Consider the following 11,522-nt stretch of genomic DNA (forward strand, 5'->3'; position numbering starts at 1 on the left):
TAATGGTTTCAAGCTAAGTTCTTGAAATATCCATTAAGTTTGCAAAATTCATTACAACAGTAACCATGATGGTCTTTAATTTACTACTCGTAAATTAATTATCTCTGGTTTGCCCCTATAAGTAATAGATGGCTAAGTAATTTGAGGCTCTTGCTCTCAATGGCCACAACTTACTTAAGCGGGTCATGGACATCAAGATCAGTCTTGCCTCCCATAGGATAGCGCGTGCAATCCAAGCCACGCCACCGGGACGCAAAGAACCTCAAGGCTAAAGGTTTGAAACACACTTCAAACCTTCAACCTAACACCATTATGGAAGTCAGTTGTTTACATGATGGTCTTCTAGAACTGAGCAATAAAATGACTATCCTGTTGTCACGGGACCCTATGAGCACGGAGAACATGAAGTTTGAATATGCATCAACTGACATGTTTGGAGACTACATTTAGTCCCTCAATCTCCTTAGTGATCTATTTATTTATGTCCATTTCTGATGTTCTAATATGAACATGATTATTGTTATCATCATATATTGTATATCACAATATATTGTATCAGCACTTTGGTACAAATACATTTGTATGTATTCTATATATCTGAGTGATTTTTATATTGAGAATCTTCATGTCTATATATAGATTTCTACGGGGGTCAATCTGATGAAAGATGATTTGTGCCATGTGGACATATGCACCACGAACTCTATACTCACGGAAGTGAAATGTTTCCATTCTCATTAAGAGAAAAGAGATATTTTAAAATCGCTAGATGCGATGAGGTATTTGTTGGCTCAAATCGAGTCATATTTACTCTCCTGTGGGTACTCGAGTAACGTCGGGATGCTTTATTGCTTCCGAGTTTAACTCGTACCCTCTAAACTATAGAGGTATCCATCAAAATAGTTTCCATAGTGAAACTTATGATGATAACAAAGAGAAATAACTTCTCTTTACCATATGCAACGGATATGGCAACCACATTCTCTGTGTATCATCTGGATTGTACTACACATACGACACAACCCGTAGCACATGTTGTGTACGAGATATTTTTCCAAAATGTCTTGTACATGACAAACTTGGCATACTTGCCTTGGTCATCGAGACATTGGGTTGAAATCGAAACTATCAGCAATTCCAATAGTTTATGGTTATTATGATGCTAAATTCTAATACCATTTGGATTTTGTGTGCACTACAAGTGACACAGGGAAGCTAATTTTAAGGCTCGCACACCTTAAAGTCTACGTTGAACCACTCAGACTCCTTGAATGCATCAAGTTGAGGTAAGTGGCTCTTCCCATCCATTGACTAGACTATTCAGGTGTTCCATGATTCTAAAAGACACATCTATATGATGGTCCCAAGTGTGTGTGTTTTTTCACGTGAAACCATTGGCTCATTATCCTGACATCGATTTCAAGCAAATCAAATGGATAACATTGTAGAATTCTCCTTGAGTGCCTTCTCTATGGCCCTTGGATTGAAGTTTAGCAAATTGTCCTAATGTCTAGACTCAAAATGGTTTGGTAGAATCCTATATCCAAAGAATTAAGCTCATTGCATGATCTTTACTTTGGAATTGCAACTTACCAACTTTACGTTGGGGTCATGCAGTTTTACACGCTCATGACCAAACTGCATACTATTATTCCCCTCTATCTTTGATACGTGGAAACATACCAAGTATTCCCCATCTGCGGTAATTCGGTTGCATACCGATATCACCACCCGGCATACATCATTGGCCCCTCAACATATAGTTGGGATCTATATGAGGAATAACTGTATTTCCGTCAATACCTCAAGCCCCTCGCATGGGGAGTTATTCAAGGTCAGTATGCTAATTCAATGAGGAACATTTCCAGGCATTAGGGGGAGATTTCAAGTACCATAAAGAATGCCAGGAAATTAGTGGAATGGTCAACACATTTTTGCCTCAAATCCACGTACGCAAAGATCTGAACCATACGTTCAGAAGATTTGCAACACTTTGCAAATAACCTACCAGATTCATTTACTGATTATAAAGGTGTCACACAATCCTACAATCCTGCAAAAGTACGCCTGAAAGAGTGGAGGTACCAACAAAATCCACTCCACTCACCGTTCAAAGCAACAGGGAGAGATGTATGGCAGAAGTACATCAGGATTCAGCTTCTCACAAACAAGGATATCAAGGCCTGTGAATCAGTAAATGCAAGCCAACTTCATGTTGGCAGACACCTAATGGGTAGTATACACCCAGTGGACGGGAAACCTCCACCAACCCAGGTCATAGTGCACACAATGACCGGGACATAGGAATAACCGACTCAATCGCATTGGGAAATCGCGAGCAGTCACCATGGGTAACGATATTTCCATCAACTATATATTGATATATAGATTCTGGAGAATCATATAACCGGAAGTCTACAATTGTCGACATACATTTCTCAACTAGATTGCAAAAACCTTTCAAATGATTCAGATCCAAAGACCATGGCCATGACAAAGTGTGAACAACACCCGGACTGAACTCATGCAAAGGGTATAATCTAGGTAGAAGTATCTTGCTCAATAATGGGAAGGTATTCATAAGCAATACCTACACCAGTTTTCTTCTGGAAACAGGATTGAGAACAACAAAGTGGTGAAACAGGGAACAAGTATTGTAGCACAAGGGTTCACACAGACACTCAACTATTCTCTAGAGGTGGAATCTCTTTCTGATAACTCATATCATTGCCAGCACAAAATCATCTATCTCTGCAGTTGATAGATGTAGTGATTACATATCCATGTGGATCACTAGATTTAGATATAGATGGTTCCCGATGGAATCTAATATCTGAATCAAAATGCAAAATGCAACATACATTGTGTAAAATTAATAAGCCACCATATGACTTATTATTATCGTCGGTACATTTGGTACAACTGACGTAGTGAGTTCTTTATGCACAAGGATTACTCCTACGCTGATGATTACCCGTACATGTCAAATGGCGGAATTTGAGACGAAGGATTTGAGCAAAACCTCGAGCACCTTCACTCATGCATTATGGTACACCATGTTGTCTATATCCAGAATATTGGATAGATTGATTGTGGACAAGTCTTATCCATCTATAATTCCCATGGTTGTTCGTTCTTTAGACATAGAGAAAGATTCATTTAGACCATGAGGAGATGGAAATAAGATGTTGGGACCTAAGATTCCATATCACCGTGCATGCATTGGATCCACCAAATACAAATGGTTGAAACTCAAGAATATCTTTCGATATCTCCAATGCATCAAACATCTTGTCCTAATCTTTCATTTTCAGAGAAATCTGGATACCAATATTGTTGGATACACCGATCAGATCCCTACTATGTCAAATCGTAGACAAGATTGGTGTTCCTGCTAGGTGTGGTAGCCATCTCATGAGGGTATTTGAAATTGACCTCGTGGCTACATCCACCAACCACTATCTCAAAGATAATGTTGCTCGTTTGCCCGGATGCAAACATGTTACATAATAAGCAATATCACTATATTGCATATCTTGCAAAGTCAAATCATGTGAATGATTTGTTCATCAAGTCTCTACCAACTTCTACATTCCAGAAATATATTCATGGAATTGGTATGTGACGGCTTCGAATTTGCAAGAATCAGGGCGGGTATCTTCCTGAACTGTTCCTGTTCAATGCATCATATTATACTCTGTTTTCCTTCATGAGTTTACTATACAGGTTCTCATAAAGGTTTTTAATGAGGTAATATCAACATGAGATCATATGTCATACTTTCAGTTTTCCCCACTGGGGTTTTTAGGAAAGTATATGCGACATATTTATTGTCCTCCAAATTCTATGAATATACTTCATATCGAGTTAACAGAGGCAATAATCATTATATGTTGGGTCATTTTCTCCTTATTTTCCCACTGGGTTTGAAGGAGTTTTACCAGCACATCCCACACTACTTCTCATATTTTTTCCATAGGGTTTTTGGAGGAGACTTTAATCGAATGATGTATTCTTATGTCAAGCGGTGATTAGGGGGAGTGTTGAAAATAATAACCAGACGGTTATTAGTGGAAATCCCCGCTCCCCATCTCATTGATGGTTCCACAGACGTGGGAACCATCACGGCAGTTGTTTCCCTGGAACGACGCCTCTTCCCTAGAGCGGCGCCTCCTCAAACCATCGCATCCCTATGATGCGACTATTCCCTTGATATAAGTGTACTTCATCCATCAATAAAGATTACAGTTCCATCGTTTTTCCTTTCGATCTTAAACACCAGCATTGGGTGCACGCGCCGACCCAAACGTGGATATGAACGTTTGTGTACGCCTGGCCGACCCAAACGGACAAAAAGCGGACAAAATCGCCATCTGTTTGAGTCGGCCCATCGGAGTTGCTCTAACAACCCAGCTTTTAATCCATGCATGTAGCATGTACCCAAGGGCAATTTTGTTGAGAGAAAAACGAGGGAAGCTATCCATGGTATCCAAACTGCAGAGAATAGAGGACCGGAGGGAAAAATCCCTCTGTTGGATTATGTAAGGGCATCTTCAATAGTTGTAAGATTGTTGTTGGTAGACTTTGCCACATAGGATTTTTAATGACGTGTCATACAATAAATGAGGAAAGAGAGAAAGGTTGTATGTAGATGAACCAACACCCCTTGCACAAGCTCCAATGTAGAATAAGAGAGCACCATATTCATTATCTCACATCATATTGGGCAAATTAGATACTCCCTCCGTCTAGGTGTGTAAGTCATCTTACGAAAATCAAATAATCCCAAAACACTTAGGCGCGGTGCATTAACTTCTACCTCGTTTCTTGTTTCTTGACATATCAACCAATAAAAGATGTGGGGTGTGCATATTTTTAATGACTTGAGACTACCAAACATGACATGCAGTGGTTAGTTCATTGCATGCAATGCTATTAATTAGCAAATAAGCATTAAGTTCTCTCGTTTTCCTCTTCCCTTTGGTCACGGTGCACAACCTAAGATGACTTACTCACCTAGATGAAGGGAGTACAACCTATTGAAGTTGTTATACGTTAAGGTGTTAGTTGATAACATGACATATTTTACCAACAAGCTAACATACAAACTATTGGAGATGTCCTAAGATGACCATGCGTTCTAAGATCTACCTTTGACAAATACTAGTCAGTTTTGTAGCTGATGCACCCTTCCCTCTCTCCCTCCCCGGACCCCCTCGTTAGCACTCTGCAAAGTGTTATGCAAATGTATGAATGCTTCCGTGTTGAGCACCGTAGACGCCTCGTCATTAACGGGAACGTCTCATCCCACTGAAAGCGCATTGTCGGAAATCCTGATATAAATCCAGAAATAATGCGAGCACCAGGATTTGAGTTGAGGATACCACTGTCCATCTAACCATCTCAATGCTCGCCCCACGTTGACTGCTCAAAAAAAGAAAGAAAGAAATAATCAGTTAAGTAAAGTACTCTATATCCACGGACAGGAACTTTTGGAACATGGTTCCATGCACACCCGTTAGTACAGTAAAATCAAAAAAAATGCAAAAAAAACCAAACGAATCTAAACTTTTAGGGTCAACTTGATCGACCATTTCACATCGGTGGTTTCGTGGCAAAGAAATACCAACTTTCATTCCTTAACGAAACTTCACATGTGATTAGAATGGTCAACCAAGTTTGATACTTCAAAATTATTCACCGTGCTTTCTATAGCTAGCAAAAAGTTATATGCAGTGATAGTGCTCGATAGCATAGTTAAAATGCCCACATACACCTAAAAAAAAAGGTTAAAATGCCCACAATATCTGTATTGGCACTTCTTTGGTATTTGTAGAACTGCTACAAACTTATGATTATATTTTTCAAGTGATATATCAATAAAATATAACCTGTCAATAAAGTTATCCATTTAATTTCTTTGAAAAGGGGGGAATGGCGGTACAAGCAATAGGAAAATAAAGACAATCAAATGTATTAAAAACATGTATTGAAACTTTCAAATTCAGAAGGTATTGCACCACGGCTGCAAGCAAATCAAGTTGTAGCTCTCCACAACCAAACTAATAATTCACTGATAAAATATTAACTTGGTCTAAGATAATTCAACACATGATGAAGAAAACCAAGAATTAACATGTGAGACTTCTTTTGACATCTGCGTTATCATAGCTTTTTCAATCATTGGTGGGGCTGTGCAAGATTGCGTAGGCCACAGTCGAGGACATTTACAGGCGACAGCAGACCAAAGATGGGGATGTTCGGCCTCCAAGAAATGTTGTTCAAACCCAGGTGCTTCAGCGAGGCTGGGAGCGTTGACTGGTGTGCTATCAGTGAGTTGAACAGCTTAAGCTCTGGCCCCGAAGGCTTTGAGAAGTGGCAACCCAACGGCAAGGAGAGCCATATTTTCCCATCTTCTTTAGTCTTCAGCGATAGTTTCATCCTCGGGTGAAGATAGCCTTCAGCAAAAGCAAGGTTAGTAAAGTAAGATTTATGATCAGCTGCAGGTAACACCTGCTAAAGCACCTATTTTTCAGAACTTCAGCAGATGAGCTGCACAGCTTTACTACAAATGACGTTACTGCCCTTAAAAGTTTTGCATTCTACTCAAATTTATAATTTCCTCTTGTGAGACGATGAAATGAACCTTAGCTCAGTTCCTCTTACTTATTCAACCACCACCTAAAAAATGTTTTGCACTTCCTACTCCCTCCTGGCGGCTTTGTAAGTTGGTTCATGGACCCTAGGTGTTTCCGGGGTGTAATTCACCCCATAATGACCTCGTATTTAATCATCCCGTAATTATTCGCCATGGCTATCCAAGGGAAACAACATCCACCAATGCATGCAGGTTTCGCTAGCCATTTACTACTGTAGTTGATAGAGGATTGGGCAATGGGAGATGTCGTTGATAGAGGATTGCATGGAGGCGCATGCATAGATAATGTAGAGTACTCCCTCCATCCTTCAAAGAGTGTACTTCCAACTTTGCAGGAGGCTCAAACTATCTCAAGGTTTGATCGAGTTTGTGCAAAAATATATCAATATTTGTGAAACCAAATAGAAGTATGATGAAAATATATATTATCATGAATCCAATGCTACTAATTTGATGGCATAAATGCTGGTGTACAATTGTATAATACAGTCAAACATAAAAATGTTTGACTTTCCAACAAAGTTGGAAGTACTCTTTAAAGGATGGAGTACGCGCAAATTTTGGTATGCATGGAGGATGCCAACAAACGCTGCATTAATCATGGGAATCAGCCACGGGCCAAAGAATCAATAAGAAGTGTAACCACGCGTCTTGGTCGCAGCGCAAGGGTACTCCTGATACCCGTCAAGAGGGACAACCAAATTTAGGGTCTCTCACAGCAAGGAAGTTCAACCAACCAGTAAAGAAGATCCAAAAATTTGTAAAAAAAACACAGCACCATACCATAGAACAAGCATCATCAATGTTTACCTGATTCTGATCCTGATGAGGTCAAAATGGCATGCAGGGACTGTAGTGTAATGGTCTGCCCTATATTACCACATTCATTCGAACTCAGTGGCTGTACAAGAATAGTTAAATATCAGTGAATTGAGATGGCAAGATGAACACATCTACAACATAAAGATCAATAAAGCATACCTGATTGGTTTCCTCGAAATTCAATGTTCTTGGTGCAGATGTGGCTTCCCCAGCACATGATCTTGAGCAAATTACAAGAAAAGGAAGTTGTCAAATGTTATCATGACAAAATAGAAAAATATGAAATTATATCAACAAATTTGGACCATCGCTGTAAAAAAGTTGTCCAAACATATAGAACTTACAGTGGATCGTAACCCAAATCAGGTACAGAGGTATCACCATGGATCTATGACCATAAAAATAGGAAGTTAGGTCATAAAATTATTCAAAACGAGGAAGGAAGGACAGGTCACTTACTGTTGCATTATTGAGGGCATTCTCAGAGTAGTTTGTCTCTGTGGATGGGAAAAGACCTGTAATATGATGAAAATCATTAACAAACTCATAAAGTCAATGCAGTTGGAAACATGGGTTTCAGCAGCAACAGGACAACAGATTTAGCACAATAATTCAAAAGTATGGTCCAGGACATGTTTGAATGCAAAGTAAATTTGGAGTACTCATGCAGTGGTAAAACAGATTGTGGTCTATATAGTAGTTTGAGGTGACGAACTGCATACACTATTCCACAGATGTGTAAATTCTGTAATAAATTCTTCCAAGACCATTAATATAAGAAAAGGCTTGCTGCAATTACAGTTGTACTTGGAAAAGTTACCCGCAGTTCTCATTTTTTCCTTTAGTACGAATTTTTTAGAGTATTAGAAGTTCTTCCCTAGAGATCTTCTACATAGAAAAGAGAAACACCTCTTTCGTTTCACATGTTGGCTAGCTTCATTTATATGGTTGATTAGGTTTTCCATGGCAGACTGTGAATCCTAATAGTATAAGCAAACAACCTCAAAAGAAGACTAGGTAGCAACATAAGCACAATAGCTTACAGAACCAAATAGAGAAGCAAACCTAGCAGTATGAAGCACTATTCATGTGAGATGCACAATAAATACCTGGAGTTGTATTATTCAGATAATAGGAGAATGTAGAGGGAAGCAACGTTGGTAGAGCATAGCCACCTTCCGCATAAGTATATGGTTGAATTAGTCTCAACATCTTCTTTTCAATGTCAACACCAACAATCCATGTCTTGTAATCTTCAGGTTTCACCTTTGCTAAAAGGTAGACAACACTGTCACCATGAATGCCAAAGGTCGGGCAATATGTTTTCAGGTTCCTCAATGTCGAGTTTTCAGCAAAAGCAAGCCACTGAGGCGACACCTTACAATACTTTGGGTCATACTCGGAGATGTCATCAACATGAACAGCATGGGTCCTGAGCCAATAGTCCCGTGAAGGAAACCTAAAATATGACTGGATCTTCCAACCATCAGGGACAATAATAGGTTCCGCTTGCTTTAAAACAGGATAGATGAGCTCTGAATCATGTATGATATCGTTGCTGTCAAAATGCTGCATCGTCTTGGAAATGATATTAGAAGTCTCATCACGAGCAATAGCTGGTATGCAAAAATTATCAATCTCAATGAACTTGAAGATCCCATTGCGGTAGGTGACATCCCGGATAAACTCCACATCTCCTCCAATTACATGGGGATTGTTGATTTCAGGTTTGGGGAGAGGGATGAGTCGGAGAACTGGGTCATTATCAAGCACCTTGCAGGTGACAATGCCACGCCAGAGGTCTACCCAGCCAAACTCATTTGCTCCAAGCACGAGCACCTTATTGAATTGACAAGGCAGGTCGTCATTTGTCCTGACGGCAGGAGATTCCGGCAGCTGCAACGGCTTGGTGCTCCACTGGTGCGTCTTAGACGAGTAAACGTGGAGGTCGTAGTGCCCAAGGTCCCTACCCACAGAGAGATCGGCAAGGACATAGTTGTCCTCGTCATCGGGGCAGGGAACGATGCTCAAGCATATCGAATCGCAACTGCTACCTAGAGGAGTTGACGGGATAGGTTCGAGCGACGGTTTGCCGCCCCCTGCCTTGTACATGAAGTACTCGACGAGATTGCTTCTGTCGCTTCGATTGATGAAGAGCAAACGAAAGAGGACGAAACCCTTAGCTGAAAAGAGAAACAGTGGCTGGAAGTCGAAGTCGTCGTCGTCGCCCTCGAGCTTGGAGAGGTGGAAGCAGAAGTAGGAGACTTCCGGCGGAGGCACGAGGTAGAAGGCCACCTTGACGGCGCGACCGCCGAATGTCTCCGACGTAGCGCTGGCGGCGTACGCGGTCGAGCTCGTCGTCGTAGCCCTTCTTTTCGAGGAGAACCCAAGCAGGATACGAGGGAACGGTGGCGGCGGCGGCGGCGGCATCGGCGGCAGAGGTGGCCATGGCAGGCAGCGCAAGAGGTGGGCGCGGATCGGATTTGGGGCCTAGGGTTTGTTGCGGCGCAAGGCGTGGATGCAGCGCGAATTTGGGGATCTAGGTTTGCCTCTCCACGGGGTGACCTCCGGTGTAGTCCTGGCCATGGGCCGCCCGGCCCGGACAGCCCGGCCCGACCCGGCCCGAAAAAGCCCGGCCAGACCCGGCCCGACGCTGCTTCCGGGCCGGGCCTGGGCCTAGGTTTTGAGCCCGAAGACTAGGTCGGGCCGGGCCTGGGCCCGCTGTTTATGACATTTACTGAAGAGTATAGCTGGCCAAACGGGCCGTGCTAACTGGGCCGGCCCGGTAGCACGCAGGCCCGACACGACCCAGGCACGGCACGGCCCGGGCTAAACGGGCCAGGCCCGGCACGCGGCACGCCATGGGCCGTGCCTGGGCCTGGAGGCTAGGCACGCAGGCCGGCACGGCACGGCCCGTTTATGTTTTTTTGAAAAATATAAATATATATGTCCTATATAAATACCGAATACCCTAATATGTTTAATATTTTCATAGTGCATGCGTATTTTATTAGTGCTTGAATCTAAGTAGTAGTAGTGTTATAGTGTAGTCTTTGTATTTTTTATCCTTTTGTAATTATAGAGTATGTCTTGTATTCTTTTATTCTTTTAGATGGGAGTTTTAATGATGTATATGTGCTAATAAAACTCTAGATTTATCTCACATAATAGTCTACCAGATTTTGCAATTTTCTAATTTTTTTGACTTTTTTTTTGCAGTTTTCAGAGGTATTGCGAAGAAAAAGAAAAAAAATCGCGCCAGACGGCCCAGCGTCCTCCAACGGGCCGGCGTGCCTGGGCGTGCCGCGTGCCGGCCCATGTAGACTATGTGCCGTGCCTGGGCTGCTAGCTCCCGCCCGTGGGCCGGCACGGCACGACCCGGTTATTATTCGTGCCGAGATGGGCCGTGCCGTGCCAGGCACGTTTACGGCGGGCCGGGCCGGGCCGTGCCGGGCCGGCCCGTTTGGCCAGGTATACTGAAGAGGCCCGGCCCGAGGCCCGACGTGTTTTTTGCTGTGATGGGCCGGGCTCGGGCCTGAAAACTAGGCCCGGCGGCCGGGCCGGGCCGGGCTCGGGCCTGAGTTTTCTACCTCGGGCTTGGTCAGGCCCGGCCCGGAGGATGGCCAGGTCTACTCCGGTGCTATATCGCGTATGCTACGGATACACGCTGGCTTTTTTTTCTTTTTTGAGAATCTCGCATACACACGCTGGCTAGCCCGCACCGTCGGCTTGATGGGCCGACTTAGTGCGGCTGCGGCCCAACAGGTAAGTTTATTTTTTTCTCCTTTTGCGAACAACTGAGTTTTATTTCGAAATCACTGGTTGAGGAGCGCTCTCCGCAACGATTAGTCGGGGAGTGCTCCGGACGCGACAAGTGTCACACACGGAGTGCTCGTGAGACTTTTTCGGGGCGCTCCGCGCGTGACACTTGTCGCCCTGAGGGGCGCTCCCGTTATTTCCGGTTTTCCTTTTTGGTTTTTCCTTTTTTTTCAGTTTAGTCCTTGTACTTTTAGTTTTTTGTAATACATTTTTGATCTGTTTG

The 11,522-nt window shown here is 42.8% G+C and overlaps 1 protein-coding gene across 1 annotated transcript; it reads right to left on the bottom strand.

Moving 5' to 3' along the window:
- Positions 1–5,972: 5,972 nt before the first annotated feature.
- LOC123072270 (uncharacterized) lies at positions 5,973–10,025 on the bottom strand. The gene is made up of 6 exons (XM_044495840.1): positions 8,590–10,025; positions 7,940–7,995; positions 7,825–7,868; positions 7,640–7,700; positions 7,469–7,559; positions 5,973–6,458 (listed from the first exon to the last, which is right to left on the bottom strand). The coding sequence occupies exons 1-6, from the start codon at positions 9,908–9,910 to the stop codon at positions 6,181–6,183; spliced, it is 1,851 nt and encodes a 616-aa protein (XP_044351775.1). The 5' UTR covers positions 9,911–10,025; the 3' UTR covers positions 5,973–6,180.
- Positions 10,026–11,522: the final 1,497 nt, after the last annotated feature.

Source organism: Triticum aestivum, chromosome 3B, assembly GCF_018294505.1.
Source record: "Triticum aestivum cultivar Chinese Spring chromosome 3B, IWGSC CS RefSeq v2.1, whole genome shotgun sequence".
NCBI lineage: Eukaryota > Viridiplantae > Streptophyta > Magnoliopsida > Poales > Poaceae > Triticum > Triticum aestivum.

Coding starts and splice junctions, on each gene's coding strand:
- LOC123072270 (XM_044495840.1), bottom strand. CDS start 9,910: ATGCCGCCGCCGCCGCCGCCACCGTTCCCTCGTATCCTGCTTGGGTTC. Junction 7,869..7,939: donor ATGCCCTCAATAATGCAACA/GTAAGTGACCTG, acceptor TTATGGTCATAG/ATCCATGGTGATACCTCTGT. Junction 7,560..7,639: donor ATTTCGAGGAAACCAATCAG/GTATGCTTTATT, acceptor ATTCTTGTACAG/CCACTGAGTTCGAATGAATG.